General features: G+C 44.4%; 1 protein-coding gene across 1 annotated transcript in view; it reads left to right on the forward strand.

Moving 5' to 3' along the window:
- COLQ (collagen like tail subunit of asymmetric acetylcholinesterase) overlaps positions 1-20170 on the forward strand; it is a 323105-nt gene extending 302935 nt beyond the window's left edge. The window contains exons 16-17 of the mRNA XM_069212095.1: positions 5060-5162; positions 15128-20170. Coding sequence (XP_069068196.1) covers positions 5060-5162; positions 15128-15197 — 173 coding nt within the window. The 3' untranslated portion in view covers positions 15198-20170. The remainder of the gene's footprint in view (positions 1-5059; positions 5163-15127) is intronic.
- The last annotated feature ends 2961 nt before the right edge of the window (positions 20171-23131 follow it).

Below are 23131 nucleotides of genomic sequence, written 5' to 3' on the forward strand. Positions count from 1 at the left end.
TTGTCGGCAGGATTCGCCATCACCTGCCCCACTGGGAATCCATCACTACGGACAGGTGGGTTTTGCGGATCGTTCAAAGGGACTACTCCCTCCCCTTTGAATGTGCCCCACCAGCCATGCCTCCATCAGTAAGCTGTATTCTGGAGGATCATTTGGGACTTCTCCGCCAGGAAGTTGCAGCTCTCTTGGCCAAGGGAGCAATAGAGAGGGTCCCTGCACCAGAAGGATGTCGTGGTTGTTATTCCCACTACTTTCTGGTGCCCAAAAAAGACAAGGGCTTACGTCCTATCCTAGACCTTCGGGACCTCAATCTCTTCCTCAAGAAGGAGAAATTCAAAATGCTCACCCTGGCTCAGGTCCTGTCTGCCTTGGACCCAGAACATTGGATGGTAGCGTTGGACTTGCAGGACGCTTATTTCCATATTCCCATCCTGCCTGCTGACAGACGTTACCTACAATTCATGGTAGGTCACGAGCAATTTCCCGTGCTCCCCTTCGGCCTTACCAGTGCCTCTCGGGTGTTCATGAAAGTGATGACCATGGTTGCAGCTCATCTGCGCAGGTTGGGGGTTCCCCTACCTCGACAACTAGCTGTTGAAGGCAGACTCGTCCCAGAACGTCATCTCCCACCCATCAGACTACGGTGAACCTCCTGCACACTCTGGGGTTCACTATAAAGGTGCCGAAGTCACACCTGACTCCATCTCAGACACTCTTTAATTGGAGCTGTTCTGGACACAGTGCAGTTTCAGGCCTGTCCTCCCGAAAAGTGAGCCCAGGATATTCAGGCAATGATTCTGATCTTTCAGCCTCTATCTTGGGTTTCGGTGAGAATGACTCTGAGGATGCTGGGCCTCATGGCCTCCTGCATCCTGCTAGTGGCACATGCAAGATGGCATATGCGGGCTCTGCAGTGGGACTTGAAGTTCCAGTGGGCGCAGCATCAGGGAAATCTCTCCAACAAGGTCCAGATCTCAGAGGGAACTGCGAAAGACCTGCAGTCGTGGCTTTTGAATCAACATTGGGTCAACAGCAGATCCCTCTCCCTTCTCCAATCAGATCTATCCATAGTGAAAGACGCGTCACTTCTGGGATGGGGCAACCACATGGAAGAGATCAGAGGCCTCTGGTCGAGTCTGGCCTCCATATCAGTCTTCTGGAGCTACGGGCGATCAGGCTTGCGTTGAAAGCATTTCTTCCCTCTCTCAAAGGAAAAGTAGTGCAAGTGTTCACGGACAACACTACCGCCATGTGGTACTGCAATAAACAGGGCAGAGTAGGGTCCTGGACCCTTTGTCAGGGGGCACTGCGCCTCTGGACATGGCTGGGACATCAGGACATTACCCTGGTGGTTCAACATCTGGCAAGCTCTCTGAACGCCAGAGCGGACTAACTCAGCCGTCGATGCATAGCCGATCACGAATGGCGTCTCCATCCAGAGGTGGTGCAAGGTCTCCTTCAGCAGTGGGGAGAGCCTTGGTTAGATCTGTTTGCCTCCGCAGAGAACGGGCAATGTCAGCTGTTTTGTGTGTTGGAGTTTCCAAGGTGGCACTCGCTCGGAGACTCTTTTCATCTCAAGTGGAACTCCGACCTCCTTTCCACCTATACCACTCCTGACCAGAGTTCTTGAGAAGATCAGGAACTACCGGGCCCAAGTCATCTTGGTGGCTCCGGACTGGGCACCGAGAGTATGGTATCCAGAGCTATTGAGCATGGCCACTGATCCTCCACTCAGACTGCCTCTCCGGGAGGATTTTCTGTCACAGCAGCAGGGCACGGTTCTCCACCTGAACCTGTCCAATCTCCAGCTTCATGCTTGGAGATTCAGCAGCGGCAGTTGACAGCTTTTGACCTTCCGCCCAAAGTCTGTGATGTTATCTTGGCAGCCAGGCGTCCCTCCACCAAAACAGTATATGCCTGTTGTTGGCATAAATTTGTGGCATGGTGTACCAACAAATCTGTTGATCCCCTCCCTACTCATCTTTCTGAGGTTCTTTTGTTAATTCTCTCTTTAGCCCAGCAGGGCTCTGCTTTGGGTACCCTTAAAGGTTATTTATCGACTATTTCAGCCTTTCTTAGGTTCCTGATCAGCCTCCACTCTTTAAGTGTCCTATTGTTAGTCGATTCCTTAAGGGTCTCACCCATTTGTTTCCTCCCACTCCATTTTTCATGCCTCAGTGGGACCTCAATCTTGTGCTTACTTTCTTAATGTGTGCTCCCTTTGAGCCAATGCCAATTGTCCCTTACAGCTCCTTACTTTCAAGACTGTTTTTCTTGTTGCCATCAGTACTGCTCGCAGAGTGAGTGCGTTTCAGGCTCTATCTTCTAAGCCCCCATACTTGTCTGTGCACCCTGACAAAGTGGTGTTAAGCACTAAGGCTTCCTTCCTTCCCAAAGTCATTAAACCTTTTCATGTAGGCCAGTCCATCACTTTGCCTACTTTTTATGCACCCCCACATCCTTCTCATGAGGAGGAGAGACTCCACCATCTGGATCCAAAAAGAGCGTTGGCGTCCTGTCTCAATTGTACTAAAGATTTCCGGGTGGACTATCAACTCTTTGTTGGATATGTGGGTGCGCAGAAAGGGAAGGCGGTGCAAAAACGTACCATCTCTCAATGGGTACTTCTTTGCATCAAGATGTGCTACGCTTTGGCAAAGAAGCAACCTCTTGGGGGCTTGCACTCTCATTCCACCAGAGCAACAGCTGCTTCCACTACATTAGCACGCAGAGTTCCTGTCCTAGATATCTGCCAGACAGCTACATGGGCATCCTTGGACATGTTTACTAAACACTACTGCCTGGACAGTCAGGTCCATCGGGACGGCTACTTTGGTCGTTCGGTCCTGCAGGACTTTCTAGTATGATCTTGGTTCGCAGCCCACCTCCGAGGATGACATTGCTCGAAGGTAAGGAATCTGCAACTAGAAGTCTCTATCAGATGTACAAGCTACTTACCTTCGGTAACGATATATCTGGTAAAGACATATTCTAGTTGCAGGTTCCTTACTGACCCCGCTTGCAAACTAATTTCTAGAGACAGGGCTTTCCCATTCAGGGCCTTAGCTCTGGCACACCAACTTCAGTGTTCTTTGCGGCTCTGCGCTTTGGCGTGGAAAGTCGTTAAAGGAAACTGACATCACAGCGCTGAGGCGGCGCCTATGTTCTTCTCCCGACGTCATCACAGTGACTCCGATGCCCACGGTCTCGACCAACGCCATCTACTGATGCGCAAGGGTATTGCTCAAAGAAAAAATCTCCGGATCCAGTCTGACGCCTGGGGGAAAATTCTAAGGTAAGGAATCTGCAACGAGAATATGTCTCTAGCAGATATAGTGTTACCGAAGGTAAGTAACTTGTACAACAATTTCCTAAGACAAAATGAGGACATGTTGGTTACACTAGTTGATCATACGAGTGATATTCAAAGTTACTGCCAGATATTTTGCATTGCGTCTTTAATACAGCCAAGTAAAACAAGATGACGTTTCACAGCACAGTATCTGCAATCTATTTCGTACAGATGTGTGCGTATAATTTTACTAACACCGACAATTTATGCGATGTGTACAACAAACTAAATTGTGTTTTTTTTGCTAGTTAATTATGAGTTTTTTAGGGGACGTTCCACCAGTGCGTGTTTGGGATTTGAATGGCCCACAGAAATAAACCACATAGCTACTCTGTCACTTTTCCTCTGTAAATTCTGTCACTTATCACCAGGTCCAACAAATGAAAGTTAACACTTGGCAGCCTCCATCTTTCTCCCTGCTTACTGTTCTATGGCACATCTGGAGAGGATGACAAGCACGTGTTATTTATGTGGCTGCTGTGGCATGGATGCTACACATAAAGGAACATGAGCCTCTCTTCCACTTGAAAGCTGTGATTTAAAGCAGTAGTTCTTAACTTTTTATGGGCGAGCGCAAAGCGCTCTGTCCATAAAGTAATCTCTCTTTGGGCTTCAAACCACGCCCAGGTCACGTCAGTCTCTTTCATTGGTTCCTGGGCTTGCTCTTTAAAATCTGCTTGCTTTCATTTGTGAAAGGCATGCATACGTCATGGCTTTTCCGGTGTTTAGCCCGCCTACACAGCACCGGTAAACTACTAGAAACATACAAGGCTCGATGTTTTGAGCCTGGTTTCTGGACTACTTTATCTGTTAATTTTGCCCGCAGCGCGATCGTGCTGGTGTTTCCATAGCGCGATTGCGCTCTGTTTTTTCGTTTTCAATTTCAGCGCGATCACGCTGCATTTTACACAGCGCAATCGCGCTGTGTATTTTTTCTTTTAATTTGTGTGGCAAGAAAAGTTAGGTTAGGAGTTTACAACGCAAATAGCTCCAACTCGAGCAAATGCGAGCCCTGTTGCATTGAAAATGCTTGTTGACTTCTGTGGACCCCCAAAGAATGACTACTAGTCACCTAAGTCATTTCTATGATTTGAAACTGATAACAAAACTACAGGAACAAGTATACATTAAACACATACATACATTATGAAATATTTTGTTTAATACACAGACAAAAGATATCGAAATCAAACTTTTAATTGGACGGTTGGAGCATTTCAAAATTTTGATTTATTTCTAAAAGACATAGCAATATTACACCCTCTATCATGTCACTTTTTCTTTTTGCTCCTAATGTGTTATGTCATTTTGTTGGTGTATACTAGTTTTTTAATTGAGGTCACCACTGGTCCATACTACTGTTTGCGCTGCTCCCACCAATCAAGCTAAGGATACCAACTTAATTGTTAGCTTCCAATTTCAAATTCCTTCACGTTTACAGAATGTTTTATAAAGTTTTCAATTTTACTTTAATATTATATACATTGTATTAATCTGCTAATAATTTCATCTTTTTAAACAGTTGCGGATCCCAGGTCGAGAACCGCTGACTTAAAGCGTATTCGGCTAGTGATTGTGACTTTCACCGTTTTAAGCAGATATAGGCATTAATCTGTAAAAGATTCGTACCCAAAGGACTCCTGAGGGTTCTGCTGAATAATGCCTTCTCTCCAATAAGGTACAGACCTGACTTTTTCTGTTTTTCAGAGTGCAAACGCGCTTACTGCGGGGACGGCTATCGACAGGAAGGCGTAGAAGAGTGCGACGGGAAGGACTTTGGATCCCAGACATGCAGGACATATCTTCTAGGGTATGGCCATTTACTGAAGTCTGCGGCATTCATTTTAAAAATGTATAAACATGGAATAATCTTTTATAGATTTTTTTTAAAAAATCAGAGGTTTGTGCTTTAGTTTAGGGATCCGTTTGTACTTTCAAAACACATTGGCAAGCACTTTCAAATTTTCTGTCCATTTTGCAAGGCTCAACACTGGAGTTAGGAAGAACACTGAAGTACCAGTATCCTCTAGGAACTTGGCACATAGTAATGATTGAAGCTGACCAGGGATGTTGTTTATGATGCTCACTGAAGAGATTATGTACATATTTGGGTGGTACTTCTGATACCTTGAGTTATGCAGGCAGAATCTCCTTCCTCCTGTTAGTCTTTTCAAAGTAAGAAGCTGAGTGCTATGCAGGGGTTGGGGATTGATTGTACATGGCATCAGTGTACTATGGAGAAAGGAAAACCAGAAAATGACTTTGCCTTCTTTGGGCATTTCGTGCACAGAGGATGAGGCTGACATTTTGTTTCTACAGAATACAATGTTTAAACCTTTCATCCTAATCAGATTATTGAAGCATTCACAGCAATGAAACTAGTGAATTTACAGCATTTAGTATTATGAGATCATAGTTAAAATTCAGAGTTTGAAATCTGATCTGTAATAGTTAACAGTGAATCTGCATTTGAAAGCGCTTATCAGGCATTTAATAGAGCAGAATAGGGAAATATTAGGCATTTAATAGCGTAGAATAGGGAACTTGCATAAGTATACGCTGCTTTGAAGATAGGTAGCTGGGAAAACTGTAAATCATCTATTTCCCATGAATTACTTGTAGGAAGCTGGCTATATATATATTGGACCAAAAAGAGGTACGCTGTGCAAAGAGTCCAGGCAAACCCCAACGGTATCAGAGAGGTACACAGGACACCCCAAATGCTCTTTTCTGTGGTAGTGTGGGCAAGCAGTTAGGCATATCCGAGCGTAGTGGTAAACATGCAAAGCACACACATATACAGTAAGTGAGACACACACAAAGAAATCCGACACCAATTTCTGAAAATAACACATACTTTGATATAAATTTAGATACCAAGATCGCCGGAATCAGGTGAGTACTTTTCAAGATAGGAATATAGTTTTCATAAGTCAACACAGTGCATTTTTTAAAACAGCATGGCAATCAGCTACTTTACAGCAACTTACAGGACCAATCTTGTGGACTTAAGGTGAGTTTGGGGCAGGGTCCTAGGTCACACCAATAGGTCAACTCAGGCCACTGAGGCGGCCAGGTACAGTGGTGCAGTTCAGCGTCAGGTGCCCCATGTAAGTTTGTGGGGATCAGTTTGGTCATAAAGATGCTGCAGGGGTGGACTGAGAGACCAGTCCAGGTGAACCACCAAGGGGGTTCAGTTCTTGCGATGCTCGGGGGACGTATGGACACCAGTGTTCCTGTTCTCCCAAGTCCAGGGTGTCCGGGTGCAGGGATGGTTTGGACCGTTGGGCTTACCAGTGGTGGTCGCGGTGGAGGAAGCCCATAAAAACAGTCTGCATGCGTGGACTGGGGGGTCCAGTCCAACTGAACCAACAAGTGGGCTTGGGCCTGACAAGCCTGGGGGACGTAGGGACACCAATGGTCCTCTTCTCCTCGGTCTGGGGCATCTGGGTGCAGAGGTGCAGTGGACCATTGGGCCTCCACCACCAGAGGCAGTCGTGGTGAAGGGGAGTCTGCATTAAAAGGAGCCAGTTGTGGTGTGGGGGGTCTGCAGAAACAGGCTGCAGAAGCGCTGGGAAGTCCACAGTGGGCAAACTTCAGGTAGGCTTCATCCCTGTAGGGCCTGGGAACCACTAACACAGTTCGCCCACTTTAGCTGGGTGCTAGGCGGCTTGGGTGCAGTGGTGATGTCAGGTGTCAGGTCTTTAGCCGTGTCGATCCCCACAGTTCTTTCTTGGGTGCCTGCAGATGCAGGAAAGCAGCTCCTTCGCTCCAAGGGAGTTCTTCTTGGCGATTTGCAAGGCACTGGCAGCTCCCCTGTTTCCTGGATGCTGCAGCGGCAGGACAGGTCAGTTGGTCCTCAAGGGTTGGGTGTGTTGTAGTTGGATTCTCGCTCCTTCGCGAGATTGCTGGTTTAGGGGAGACAGCACTTTTGTTTGTAGGTGACTGAGTCACTGTCCCGATTCGCAACTGTCGGCCCAACTCTCCCGGCTCACAAGCAGTACCTCACCAAAACTCAGACACAAAAGTTGATTTCTGACAGCCTCACACAGGGACTCTAGATTGCGACTTCTCAGGGGAGTCGTGGTGGAACGGAAGTTACCCGTTTCTCTTGTTAGCAATAAGGGCCAGATGTAGCAACCAGTCTGCGACTCGCAAACGGCAAAAATCGCCTTTTGCGAGTCGCAAACCGGAGTTTGCTATGCAGAAATGCATTTTGCGAGTCGGGATCGACTCGCAAAATGCATTTCAGAGTCGCAAATAGGAAGAGGTGTTCCCTTCCTATTTGCGAGTCGCAGTGGTATGCAACTCCATTTGCGAACGCGTACGTGGTCGCAAATGGAGTCGCAGTTACCATCCACTTGAAGTGGATGGTAACCCACTCGCAAACGGGAAGGGGTCCCTATGGGGCCCCTTCCCCTTTGTGACTGGACCCCATATTATTTTTTCAGGGCAGGTAGTGGTCCAAGGGACCACTACCTGCCCTGAAAAAATTCCGAAACAAAAGGTTTCGGATTTTTTTTTAAGTGCAGCTCGTTTTCCTTTAAGGAAAACGGGCTACACTTGAAAAAAAAAAAACTGCTTTATTTACAAGCAGTCACGGACATGGAGGTCTGCTGACTACAGCAGGCCTCCATATCAGTGAGTGCCCATAGTCGCTATGGGGCCGCAATTTGCGACCCACCTCATTAATATTAATGAGGTGGGTCTTTGCGACCCCATAGCGACTCGCAGAAGGTGTCTGAGACACCTTTCTGCATATGGTTTTGCGACCCGGAAATTGCGAGTCGCTCGGAGTCGCAATTTCCGAGTCGCAAAACCAAGTTTTGCTACATCTGGCCCTAAGTCTCATACACACACAGGCAATGAAGGAGATGCAGGAGAGTTTTCAATATATTTACTGAAAAGACTGCAATCTACAATAAAATGCATGTGCCTCAATGATTAGGATAATGAACGATAACAAGAGCAGAACTGTGAAGATGAGAGTTGTGAATATGAAAACCCCCACCATCGTACAAGAAGATATGCAATTCCTAACCAAGAAAGACTAATCTCTGCCCTACTGAGAGCTAGGTGTGATAAATCCTAATCTGCCGGTATCATGAGAAGCGCTCCCATCCCTCGTTACCTTGGAATGAGGTCTCTAGGTCAGACTCCGTGGTGACACAAAGACTGAGCTCTGCAGCAAGGTGACGTGCAGCACAGAGGGCATCTGGAAGGAACCCCTCTAATGACCTTGTCCGTGTGAGGTGTAGTAATATAGATCCTGTAGGACCCCTGACACAGGCATGTTCCTAAACGACTGATAATATGGCAGACTTGTGTTGGCAATTGCATAAACAATCCCTAACAAATGCGGATAACGGTCCTGTCACACCTAAGTGAGAAAAGGACATGACGACAATACCTACGTGTATCGCTGATAGTGACGCCAATAATGACGCCTTCTCAGAATAGCACTGATGATGAAAATCAAAACATTTCTTATAAAATGTAAGCAATGGCAGCAAGCTAAAAGAAATAATGAAATAAATAGGATAAGACAGAGCATGCTAAGTGGGTAAAAGGTTACTAGGTAAAAAGGGCAACAGGCCTGCAAGCCGATGGCTAAGCTGTCTCCTGTGCCCAGTGGGGACCTAAAATGGATTCATCACAGGTGCAGCAGGCAGGCTGGCAGGTTTGACGCCAAGTCCATCTCGCTCCTCAGTTCTCGGGTCAGCAGGCTTCTTCTTCTCTCCTTATGTGTCCAGTGAAGATCTTTTTTCCTGGTATCAGCGGGTCCACAAAATACTCAATTTAGGGGGTATTTAGGGGAGTGAAGGGTACTAGCCAATGGGCTACTTACCCTTGGAGCCTCTACGACCCTAGATGACCACTTCCTGTCCCGGGCACCACCCTGTCCCAGAATTCCGAATTCGACAGCACACAAGATGGTGGAACTCCAAGGCTGTGCAACTTTCAGGCTGGTCACCCTTGGGGTGTGTCCAGCCTGGAAATGCAACATGCCTTCTGCATAGTTTATTTTCCCCCCTGTCCATGTGCAAGAAGGGCCCTGGGGCAGGTGAGGTCCGCATCTTCCTTTTAGGAAGAACAGATCTACATACCAAGGCCCATATTTATACTTTTTCAGTGTCTCATTTGCGTCGTTTTTTGACGCAAAGTCGGTGCAAACTTAAAAATACAATTGTGTGCAAGAGAATAAGCTTGGCACTCTGAGCAGGAGACACAAGTACACCAGGGCTCTGTGAACTACGGGGTCAACTGGACACTACTTGTGAAAACTATTATTGTTGATTTTTATTTAATGTATTGGTTTATGACCTGTTATTTAAAACCTTATAAACATACATAAACATACAAATAATTATTTACCTCAATCATATGCACCTTTCAAATGTTTCCAAAATGTACAAATGACAAGTGTGCTTTGGATGCCCAGAGTGCCTCATCTCCGTCACCTGGGTGTGTTTGGTGATGATGGGCCATGGCTGACATTCTGGTTTTTACATAATACAATGTATCAGCCTTTCATCCAGGGCAAGTTAGTGAAGCAGCAACAAGAACAAAATAACTAGTGAAGGTTCAGCATTTAATATCATGAGGCTATATTGAAACACCAGACTTTTGAATCTGGAACTGTTACAATGTGTATCCTCTAGATCAGTGGTTCCCAACCTGTGGTCCGGGGACCCCTGGGGGTCTGCGAATCCTCCTCAGCGGGTCTGCGACTGCAGAGAAAATTAAATAATATTAAGAGATTAGGTCCCCAGCTTTCAGTAGAAACTCAGAGGGGGGGTCCCCGAATTCCAGTAGTAATTTAGTGGGGGTCCCCGGGTTCCAGTATTGATAAAGTGTGAGTCCACAGAAGTCAAAAGTTTGGGAACCGCTGCTCTAGATTCTATCACACTGGAGGCGTGTAGTGGTTAAATATGAGGGAACAGCAACAGTGTAGTTTGCAACACAAGTTTTTTTTCCGTCCAGACTAGTCAGATGGAAACGCGCCTGCATTAGGATCAGAAATACAGAGGCCAGAAAAAGAAGGTACCACAACACACTTCTCCCTTCCACCGCTCACACACTGTCTGAGGGTCTGTAGTTTCATCGTATCCATCTTAACCAATAACCAGGCGAGGACAGCAGCTAATTCATAAGGGGCACCTATATGGACCATTGTCCCCCAGAGTCACGATCTATTGTATAGAACCTAATCTACAAAGACGTGGGATAAGGGCTGCGATTCTCACCTCAAGGTTCAGCTTGCCATCATTCCGGGAATGGTCGACATCTTGCAAAAACTAACCTAAGGCACTGGAATAGCACCTACAACTCGAGCCCGAAGACAGGTCTGACCAGGCAGAGCCTTGTCCAGGCTTCTGAAGGAGGGCCTTAATACTGCCAACAGTCTGTAACTGGAGGTAATTCCTCACAGCACTTTTTATATATAAGACACAAATATCGATCCTTTCTTCTAAGAGGGAAATGTATCCTTGGCCGATATGACTATGAAACTATCATCAAAACAGCCGCCTACTATGTCTACTACTTCGGAGGACCCTACTCGCCCCTCCGTCCGGGCTTGTGGATTAGAGCCTTTACTGCCCATTATAGAGTAGCCCACGTCTTCTGCCTTTCTACATTCTAGGACCTTCATTGACAGTGATAAACTTTGGAATGGTCCTGTCCGTGTCTGGGAGTACAGAACACTTTCTTACCATATTCATCAAAATCACAGGAAATGGTGAAAAACAAAAAAACAAATACTTTTAAATGCATAACCCTGCATTGCAGTCTGTCTAGGGCTGGAGTTACCAGGCTAAGGATGATTGTCTTTTTAAAAAAAATATGGCCCAAGTTGACAAATAGTAAATACACGCAAACGTCCATCACCATTGCTGCCTTGCCTCCCCGAAACAACCAGATTATCAAAATCCTGTAAAGCTGGACACTGCTGCTTCAAGTCGCACCAGCTCTTTTTTCCAGCTTTTGAGAGTAGGATCCCGGAACAGGTATTGGGTTGAAAACCTGTTTTCTGATGGGAGAAGTCTTTTTTTTTTTTTTAACCAACTATTTTGTTCGAGACGCTACGCCTTTCATACAATAGAAGATTTTGTTGGTTTTCCCAGATTTTGCACTATGTTTTTCCAAAGAGATTGACAGTCGTGCCCTCTCTATTTGTAAAATACCCCCGCTGTTGGGGAAAAAAGCACAAAATGATCGGCACACACTTTGCGTGGTTTGCCTTCCCCGTTACCACCAAGTGCAGGAATATCCTTTGTTGAAAAAATGTCAGAAAGCCCTGCCAGGTTTGGTGAAGGTACCCACCTGAGCGGGAGATGGGAGGATGACCTCAAGAAGCAGCGGTACAAGGAGGCGCAGGAGGTGAAAAGAGCAGTCGATGAGGGTGTCCCTTCGCCTGGTTCAGAGTTTCTGTCCCTTAGAGTCCCAGAAAGGGGGATCCAGGGAGCGGAAGAGGCATAAGACAAGCCGTCAGCAGGCACTGCTTGAAAGGCTGATGCACTTCCAACACGCTCACCATCGACCATGAATACGTCATCGATTACGATGCTGAAGTGGATACACTACTCAATATAGAGAACCCCCTACACCTTCAAGGAGACATCATTTGCTGTTGAGGTACCATGCCTTAAAAACCGCTACTTCAGTTGTGAGATTTCAACTTAGTAGCACAGAAGCCCAACATGACCTTCTCTGGCAGCATTTCTGATTCCTTCATGAACCCGGATTATTTTAATTCCAGAGGATGATCTAATCCAGACTCTTCTTTCTCCTCTACCCATGTCCCAAACTATTTTGGTTTCTAGCAACATAAAGGTTCTAGCTTCAAAGGCACTGCCTTCTCATCCATTGGTGGTATCCACGCCTAAAACCTCATCACCGGTGATGACATTTGGGAAAGACACCTCTTGTTTTGCAAGGCTTCGGGAGGCCCCTATCAATGAATTACATGCCACAGGATCAACCTCCTCAGAGTAAATCAAGAAGAACACCTTCTCCTTCCCCATTGAGGTATTCTGATACTGGTTCTTACAGAGACAACTCAACATCTTACTCTTCGACTTCACCTCCAGACTCTCTGTTGAGGGTTTCCCTAATAGAAGATTTTAATGCTTTCCAAGAAGTATTAATGCAGTGCATGACAAACTGAACATTTCCCAGCAAGAACCTAAAGCTACAATCATTATTATCATGGAAACTTTGCAGCAGAGGACTCAATCCAGACCATTACTACTTTTGGTCCTGTGTTTTGTAGATTTCAGAGGAAAACATCCTTACCACAACTACCACAAAGGCAGCTGTATCTTGGTTTTTAAAGAAGTATAAAGCACCAGAACAGAACCCACAGTTCCTTCATGCAGTGTCAAAACCAAATTCTGTGATCATTTCAGAGATAAGGGACAGTCATACAGGAGCTCCAGACATACTGATGCTACTTAACGGTGAGCAAATGATTGGACTCCTTAAGGCATACATTCTGTAGAACTGCAGGAACAATAATAAAAACAGCCAGTGCAACTGCTCTATTGAGCATCCATGACAGGTCCATGTTGGGTAAAAATGCTTGCTTGCCAATGACCTTCCTGAAGGAAAAAGCAAAGTCTACAGAGAGGTAGCTGGTGATGGTCTTATAGTGACCAATCAAGGCAGTAGTGCTTCTCTGGAGTTGGCAGATTTAGCTGCACCTGGTTTCTGCCAAGAGCTCATATTCCTAAAACCGCCTGATTATGGCTAACTTCGTTAAATCAAGATGCTTAAAGAACAATACGAAGCATGATGCTCAGTTGGAGCCATTGAACTTTAAGTTTACTTGTTCATGTCTCTTCGGACCTCACACAGATAAAAAGATATTGAGGACGCCATCCAAGGCAGAAACATTATAAGCAATGGAGATGAAGGAAAAGAAAACCATTTCAAAGCCCAATATAAACATGGTGACAGGTGTTACCAACCTTACCAGCCTAATTGGGTTAAACCTTTTCTTGGCAGCTGCAGCACCGAAAGTAGCAATCTCAGCAGCTGTAACTGTACCAGTCACGCAGTTCACCTAGAAGCCACGATTCACACTCCACCACCAACTGGAGTCTAGAAGGAAGTCTAGAGGTTACTTCCTCTTGTCTGTTATTCTGTTAGGTGTAAGTATTACAAAACATCTTGAAGAGTGGCAGGCATAACCAGAGAGAGGTGGGTAGTACATATTGTGCAAAATGATCACTCTACATTTCAAGGCGCCTTCTCCCTCATCTCCACTGAGTAAGGCCCAGTTTCTCAACTGAACATACTTAAGGAAATAGACCCAAACTCTACTCTTATAAAGGCCACAGGCAAAAAGGACGAGCCGTTTACTCAAGGTATTTATGGGTACAGAAGAATCGGCTAAGCGTGGATTACAGACCAATATTAGCTCTGAGACAAGACAAAAGATGGATCAGAAAAGAAAGATCATGTAAGTTGGCACTTCCACAAATACTTTCTGAAATGAAAAAAGCAAATTAAATGTATTGTGGACTTAGAGCACGCTTAATTCCACATTCCTACTTTCAACAGCCACAAGAATTTGGGTTCAACAAGCTGATTGTCAATAGAGAGTTCGTACCATTTGGGTTAGAGTCAAGCCTATTTTCAAAATCCATGGCAGTGATCTTGGCGCACGCAAGTAAAAAGATAATCATATACGCCTAGTTAGACGATTGGCTGATCAACGCCAGAAACCCACAAGAAGTACAGAACGATTTCCCATCCGCTGTGAAGATTCTCAACAGGTTACGACCGCAACTGAACATTGTGGTAAAAACGACTGGGATCTGCACGTGTTGAGGGCAATCTAATATTTATGACTTCAATGAAGATTTTTACGATGCAGAACCAGAATTACAAGTAAGTAATTGTCCCATTTCCCTCGCTTTGGAGGCTTGCAAGTTGTTTCAAACCATACAGGTTAAACGAGATGTGTGTTCAAAGGTTTTTCATATAGCCCTAAACTGCTGCTATCTAAACCCCCTTTACTAAATATCAAACATTTAATACTGAACTGTCATTATCCTAAATCCAGATAATATTGCCACATAAATTGGTAACAGGCTCAGAACATAGAGCACACTTTTAATCTGCATATGCTTTATCACAACTCCTGTTAAAAATTCTTATTTCATTTGGTTGGTTTGTTGCTTTCTTTCTCATCACAGTATTCTTATCTTGCATTGAGGGTAAGACCCTCCCATCTGCGGAGCCGAGACTGAGACCTGGATATCTGGTCCCACAACAGAATATACTTATCTGTCCTTTGTTCACTTTGTATACAGGGTTTATGCCATTGCGACTCTTAGCTACATTTGCGATTCTGTAGCTACATAGAGAAGTCACTGGAACATTGGTTGGATCAATAGCTCAGGAACAGGACTGTAGAATGGCTCAAGGGTTAGGGCTGGAGGCACACCCCGATCGCTTGTGGAAGGGCTATAGTGCTGAGAGTGCTCAAACATAGTGGAAGTGGACAGGGCCAATGGCACCACAGTAGGGTTGCAGTAGTGAAATGTGTACTAAAGGCTTGTGGAAGAAGAGAACTGACCTTATGGTAGAGGCTCGGTGCTAGGGCGCTGGGACAGAACTAATGCTTTTGTGTTTTAACTATGAAATGAGTGTCTTGATGAAATGTTGTGAAATAGTAGGAAGTTTCCTTCAGGCCTAGTAATGTTCATGACATATGTGCAATGTTTTTTAAAATTTATTCCTAATCCAAGTGGTCTTCTTCTGCAGGTCCTATGGCCACCTACGCTGCACTTCATACTGCTACATTGACTCTACACAATGTCGTTACTTCACCTGAGTCAGAGAAGTGGAGAACGGTCGGCGCCCCGCGCCTTGCAGCCTGGTCATTGGATGCTTCCTTGAAGAAGCTAAACAAGGTTGAGCAATTTGCAAACAAAATGAACCCAAGTGCAGCATGTGCGCGGGGAACAATGAAACTCCTGACTGAAGACTTCGGTCTGCAGCTGATGGCTATCCTGAGATCCGCCCTGGGCGCATCTCGCTGGATGGATAACAAGGACCATTGCATCCCGTCTTAACGGAACACGCCGATCTGTGTTAGCCAGAAGAACTTATGTTTTTTTTCAATGCTGAATAGACAAAATAGATAAATGAAACCGCTGGGAAGCGGATTCCCATGAACAGGATTCATATGCTAACCAGACAACCATACCTCGACTGAACACTGTTAGACACTCTCCGTGAAGCTTCAGGTATCTTCACTCTTTTTCCCCAAAAAACATTAAGCACTTCCTGGGTCAGGGCGTGCTGCGTTAATGGAGGAGAGGTCACCATTGTTTGTTTTTCTTTACACATAATGTGAAACTGGAATGTGACATTACTATATTGTGCATGAAAAATGGCTGGCCTGACATGCAAAACACGGAACCAAACAACGTCATTTCTGTGGCGCGCACTGCACATTGAACCGCAGATCGAGGAACTGAGCCACTAACCTTTGTCATCGCCAGAGGAGAGATCGCTGGGTCTAGGGCCATCAAGGCCCACTGGGAGCCTGAAAAAGAGGGAGACAAGACTGTGTGTGAGGTGGACTTGGAGCGCTGTTGGTGTTGGTATAATACAAAGATTTTTATAGCTCTGTATTGCCATGCGTATGGCTTACTGGATATGCAACATGGCTATGACTCAGCCACATCAGTGGCTTGCACGCTTCGTGTGACCACTGAAAATGAGAAACTCAGCATGAAGACACTCCAGCCTACCAAGGCTGGTGGAAAACTGGACTTAAAGGGACACAGAAGCCATTGCGTCTGGATCACACCACTCCAAGGCTGAGCTTAGAGCCTCACCTCCACATAAAGTACATCACGCCTACTACCTTTCTCGCACACCAGTTCATCAACCCATTAGTAATAAGCACCTCCTAGCTTCCACATACTCCATCTGTACCATACCAGTCTTTAAACCACAAGATTTAATATTTGGTTGGTTTCACTCCTTCTTTACCTCCCGCAGTCACTCTACCACTCCTCTACCATGTCAATCCCCCTTTTCAACAAACCCAATCCCTTTCCATCACCTCAAGCATTAAATCTCAATCCTTTGCTACAACTTCCTTTCACCTTTCCTTTTCTGATCCCTTACTGTTCAATAATGCTCCTTCTCTGCTATCTCTAGCCTTAGTCTCTACTACTCCTTAAACACCTTCAATCATACATCGTCTGCACTCCCCCATCATTCCACTTATTACCACACTCCTTCACCACTCCCTGTGTTTAATCCCACTCCTTCGCTACAACTCCCAGTCATCAACACACTCCTTTCCAGCTACGTCTTGCGCATGTCCTCTCTATCTGCGTTCCTCAGTTTCTCTCATTCTCCACTATTAATTTTTGACCCCATTACTTCCTGTTGTCTCACTCTTCCTCTGTCACCTTCATGCATCCTTTCACCCTGCATCTTCTGTACCCTTGCATAGGAAATCCCACGGTTCCTCCATCACTTCCAGTATTTGGTTCTACTCGTGTACCACTTCTTTTCTGCACCTATTGTCTTCAATACCACTCATTAGCTGCCTTCTCCATTCTTCAATCACTTCTTGTGTACTACCAACAGGTTCCCGGCTCGCGCCTTCTCTAGCACTTCTCCCCGCCCAAACCCTCTCTTCAACCCAGTCCCCGAACCCCACGTCCAGGCTTCAGTTTCAACTTACTATATCATTCGAGGCATTACATGCCACTCCTCTACTACCTCGAGTCATCAACCCGCCACTTTCAGACGGCAAAATCACTCTGTGCCGGGACTTCTAATAATCAGTCCCTCTCCTGATTCCAGGATTCAGTTGCACTCCTTGTATGCCCATTCTATTCTTCTCTACGATTTCCCCTCTTCAATTCCACTCATTCTCTAGCACTTACATTGATAAATCCCACCTTTTCTCTACAACCTACAACCATCCTCTGCTTCTCTAACCCGTCCAGATGTTACCCACTCCTTCTGTAACACTTGTATTCAGCGTTTTCAGTCCACTCCTTTGCCACCACTTCCACTTTCATTCATCTTTTCAGTACCCTCCCCTCTCGCCAGATGCATCCTCTCCGTCCACTCTTTCGCTACCATTTTTAGTCTTTACTCCCCTTACAGTGTGAAGCCATACTCCATTCAGCTGAATTAAGCCACCAAGCTTTCCTTATCACTTAGACGAGGGGTTCTGAACTTTTTGACTTTGGCAGACCCCCACTTAATCATTATTGGAATTCGGGGATCCCCACTGAATCGTTACTGGAATCCAGGGACACCCACTGAGGCATTACTGGAAGTCAGGGACCCTACACTGAGCAATTGTAAAGAATTGAACCACAAAACATCACACAAAAACATAGATTTTAACTTTAATGGGAAGGCTTTTCTAAGTTCAATTGAAGCCACCCATCATCCATACTATATTCTGTTTGATGCTCTGGACTGCTCGTATGAATCATTCTGAGGATACAAACTTCATTTTTAATCTCCAATTTCAAAATCCTTCACATTCAGAGAACTTCTCACAAATTTCAGTTTTATATTTTGCCTTTATAAATATACACTCCTTTATAATCAATTAAATTATTTAATTAAATTAATTTTCTAAGAGGTCACGGACCCCCGGAGTAGGCATCCTGGACCAGAAGTTAAGACCCACCGACCTAGAGTATATAATCCAACTTCTTTCGACTTTCAATTGACAATCAACTCTTTCACTGAAATTTTCAAAATTAGACCTCCCTTTCCTCTATCAATTCCTTTATTTGATCACTTCCTTTCCCTACCACCTTATTTTTTCCACCCACCCCCTACTGCATGATCCCCAGTCTTTATTCTATGCCATGTTCAATTTTCTGCCCACTGCGTTTGTAGCACTTGCAGTCTTCAGTCTAACATCTTGACTATAAGTCTAATTGCCATTCCAAAACGATTTCTGTAAAATATCTTATTTTCCACTCCACTGCACCACCACCCTCAGTGCTCAAGCAACCTTTATATCTTCCATTTATATTTCATTTTAGAAAACTTTATTTTCTGTACCATTAGGTTTTCCTTGAATTTCTTCTTTGCAGACCTGTAATTAAAAAAAGGGAAAAAGAAACTTCCCATCCCATGTGAATTTTCATGATTGCCAAACTTATTCCTTCTCGTAGCTGAAATTTTCACTTGTATGAAGTTTCCATTTCAACTCAGTTTATTTCTGCTCCCCCTCACATCGTTCACGTTGGCCTACTACTTCGCATGCATCTGGATTCCTGCCACAATTATCGTGTCATGCCACTTAACATGTTTTTACTAGCCTCCTACCGGTCAATACATACATTCTAACATCCCCTCATCCACACCACTCAATTCTATTCCTCATTTCAGCTTCACCCACCAGACTAGACCTCTTAGATGATCTCTGAATCACTTCTCACATCAGTGGTCCCCATCTACGTAAAGTAAATATGACGTACTTCTTATATTTACACTTACCGCTGTTACACAGTCTGATTTCACCCCTGCCCTCCATATTTCCAGATCTTCACATGCTACTTTTTGCCTATACCCCCTCTCTTTCTCTGCTTTGTAAAGTGGCTCCATTGTAATTCTCTCTTTTTGTTCCACACCTGAACCCACTTCGATGGAACTCTGCCATGATGAACCATCTCTCCAGTCTACCACACTTTACCTTTCAGCTATTACTGCAACCTACCTCTGAGCTATCACTACCCACAGACCTCTCAAGCTACTGCAACATACCTGCAAATTACTGTCACATACCATTACGCACTATAACATACCCGCAGCCTGCTGCAACATACCTCTGTGCTACTTAAGCATCCTTGAAAGCTACAGTGACATATCTTAAGTCTACTGCAATTTACTTCTAAGCTACTGCAACATATCTTAAGTCTTTTGCAACATACTTCTAAGTAACTTCTAATCTGTCATACCTCTGTGCTTAGGAAGAATACTTGTAAGCTACTCATCTCAAATGTAAAACAGACCTCACATGCACTGTAAAATACAGTGCCAGGAAGTAAGGTGCTGCAACATACACTTAAGCTAATGCAACATACCTCTGATCCTCGGGTAAGTGCCCCTCCTCTACTGCAACATACTCTCATCTGCTTCAACACAACTCCTCTTTCAAGCACTTACACTTGTAAGTTGATGCCAGAAGCCCCCATCCTCTCCTCTTTAGGCATCCCTAACTCAAGTATCATCCTAATCCCATTGTCCTCAATATATTCCCTCTCGGTCACCAGGCTCCTACTAGCACACTTGCATAATGTCTATTTACGCATGTGTGTCTGTTGGAATGGGCAAATCATGCGTAACACCTTCATCCTGCTTTATTTATTTCAGGAATGTGTCTGGGTCTTAACAGAAAACCATTGACTAACTGTATCAAACATTTTTGGCAGTGATGAGTTTGAGCATGAAAAACACTGCAGATGTCAAGAAAATGCCAAGATATGTGAGCCCGTCCGTCAAGCACGCAACACAGACAGGGTGCAGGGCAATATGAGTTTTAGGAATTGGAATGAAGGAGTGTTGCAGAGCTATGATGCTCATGTGTTGCTGTGGTCACTGAGTCGACCCGTACTTGCTGCATCAATACAAAGGTGGATGTGATGATGTTCTAATAAATATTTATACATACATATATACATATATACATATGCATACTTATACATGTAAACCCAAGCAGATATGGAAATCTGCTTTCAATGTGCATGCCCATGATACTGGAACTAACAAAAGAAACACTTAATAAAGGGTATTTACTTCGACTAACTGTTCTACTTTGCCTGTCATTTTGGCAAAATCTTCTAGGTCGAGTGCTAGGTGAAACTCACCTGAGTATCTTAGTAATACAAAGTTTTCAAGTGGTCTATAGGCTTTCCACCTATTTTCTGGAATTCCCTTTTTCTTAGGTAGAATGTTACTAAATGATTGCCCATGTTCCTTGTTTTCCTATTTCATATGCATCCTTGGCTTTCCTGACTAAATGTAACAAGTTCATAGTTTCATAAAGCTTGCTCTTTTCTAAGGCAGCACGTCAATTGGATCCTTCCGGCCCAAAAAATCAATTGCAGTGCAAAACCTCAGTACCTTTTAACCACTTTACTGCAAATAAGACTTACTGCAGATATTCTAAGATACCCTTGATCTTAACCCCTTAGCTGCTGAGGCTTTTCTCGCCCCTGCATTGATCCCTTTTTTATGTTTGTTGCTTAAGCCTTCATAACTGTTTGTAATGCAAAAAAAAAAATCCAGGACAGATTTGGATCCTTTTCCCCCACATCTTGGGGATTCAAAAGCTACCCATGGTTTGTAGTTTCCCCCAGATAGAACTAAGAAAAAAGCCAAATAGATCAACGTTTAGATTTTTGTTGGAAAAATTGGAAAATTAGAAAAAGTGCTGTGCAAGAAAGTGTATGTTATTCCCTAAGAAATTACATTTTCTGGTTTTCTGTGTTATGCTCGCCATATTCCCAGTTTTCAGCAATAAGCAGAGTTGTAAAGCAAACCATTTTTTTTACCAGAGATGTTGCATTTTTCTAATTGGTAGTCCATTTTTCTATTGTTTTATTTTCTTTCAACCTACTCGCAGGATGCTGCGGAAACATGTGAAACCCATGGGAGAACCCTGAAAGCTAAACAGTTTTTAAAATTAGGCAGATTTCCAATTACAGCAAAAGGTAATTTATGTAGATTGCTCATGGCTTTCCAAAAGAAACTAATTGATAAATAAAAAAATAAAAAAATAAGTAGGAAAAAAGAGCAATCTGTAACACAATTTTTATCTGCCCTTAAGGCTGAATTATGAAAGTAACACACTGTTATTTCTGCCAGGTATTTTTTGTTCCACAGGACTATATTGTGTTTGTCGGGTGATTTCTCAGCCAACAGCTGAGCTGCAGCTTTTCTAATGATGTATCATTGTGTACCGACAATGGAGCAATTAATATGGTACCATGTAATGAATGAAAGATGGGTCTGAAGAGAGCGTATGTCTTTTTGAAATGTGCACAGGATACTGAGTTTAGGAATAGTGGATCCTTGTACACCTCTGAATTTGGGGTTACCCATACCATCATGCAATTCAGAGGGCATTGTGCAAAATGTGCTCTTGCTTGCTCACTGACGTATGCTTGAAAGCCAGAAATGGACATAAATTCAATTAGTATAAATAAATGTTTTACTAATATGTGTTCCCACACTTCTTCGATACCCACTTGCATAGCTGGGCCTATCGCCTGCGACAAGAATGGCCACAAAACGCAATATAATATCGAAACATCAAATTTCTGCCATGGAAACCAATTCTTTTTGGTGATGTGGGGAGCTCTGGAACTTGCGATCTGGCTCAGCCGCCACCTAGGGAAACCTACAAAACCAAGACATTTCTGAAAAACTAGTCAGTAAGGATAATCAGTGGATCCCACTACATTTTCTTACCCACAATGCCCTGTAAACCTCAAACTTTGGTTAAAATCACACACTTCTTTCCTATGTGATCTCCACTGATAGTCATAAGCACTGATAGTCCCGCCCACGTACTGGGACCGCAGAGCACTGTTTCACAATATATCTTCTTAAGTGTAGATGTTAGCCTTTCTTCAGGAAGGCCTGCAGATTCACTTAAGAGAGAAAAATATCATGCAACCTATAGGAACAGACTAAGATGGCCCAATTCTTCATCTTGTACACACAAATGGGGACAGCAGAATTACATATGTATATAACTTCATGATGTTTTTGCAAAACAGCATAAATGTCTTTCACAAACCCTTTTTTGATAACGTATAGCGATGAAGGAAAGCAGAACAGTGTAGTCCCATAGGCTGACATTATATGAGTTAAAAATAGAGACTGTGCCTTTAAGAACCTAGAGACCACCAGTATCCCATCATGCTCAGCAGGTGGCAGTTTCTTCAGTTCTTTTTTTCTGGCTCCTGCTGACAGGATCCTGGAGCATTAAACTCAGCCAAAGTTGGCTTTTTTTCCACAATATTCTCAAATAATTTTTTTGACAACCAATTCTTTCAACAATTCTGATCTCTCTTTGGCTTTATCAGTTTTTTCTTGAAAGAAAATTAAGGTATTTAGTCAGATGAAATGCCATCTTTGTTTGCCAAATGCCCAGTCTGTGGTAGAAAGAAGGCTAAAACAGACTCTCATGAAGTCTGTATCATCTGCCTCCCAGAAAGTCATGTTCCTGAGTCTTGTCACCACTACAGGAACTTCTCCAGGCGTACCCTGAAGGACAGGGAGAATATCTGCCTCCATGGCACCAAGGAGAGACATAGACAACAGACACAGCCTGACGGTAGGACTCCGAGGGAAGAGAGGGTCAGTCCTCTACCAGGGCCCTGTCACTAGTCTCTGGAGGGAAGAAAACTGCAGAAAAATACCATTGGTCCCCATGGACGCCGGGAGGGTCAACGTCGAGGGGAGGTACAGCACCTACCTGTTTGCCATAAACAGCTGGTTCGATTCAGAGGAAGCTGCGAAGATCGTCGTAGAGGCAAGGTGGGTCGACTTAGACTCATACAACATCAACACACAGATCTCATTTTACGTCGAGGAGTCTATCAACACCGAGGTGCCACCAACAGTCGCTGCCAAGGTCCTGATTGATGACGAGCCACATCGAAGGTCTCCGTCAAGAAGTAGATCGACGTTGAGGCGTCGAAGGCGGTCAATGTTAAGGAGTCTTCCAACGCTGGCAAGACTACAGGAGGCAAGGAA

The sequence above is a fragment of the Pleurodeles waltl genome, chromosome 10 (assembly GCF_031143425.1).
Source record: "Pleurodeles waltl isolate 20211129_DDA chromosome 10, aPleWal1.hap1.20221129, whole genome shotgun sequence".
Classification (NCBI taxonomy): domain Eukaryota; kingdom Metazoa; phylum Chordata; class Amphibia; order Caudata; family Salamandridae; genus Pleurodeles; species Pleurodeles waltl.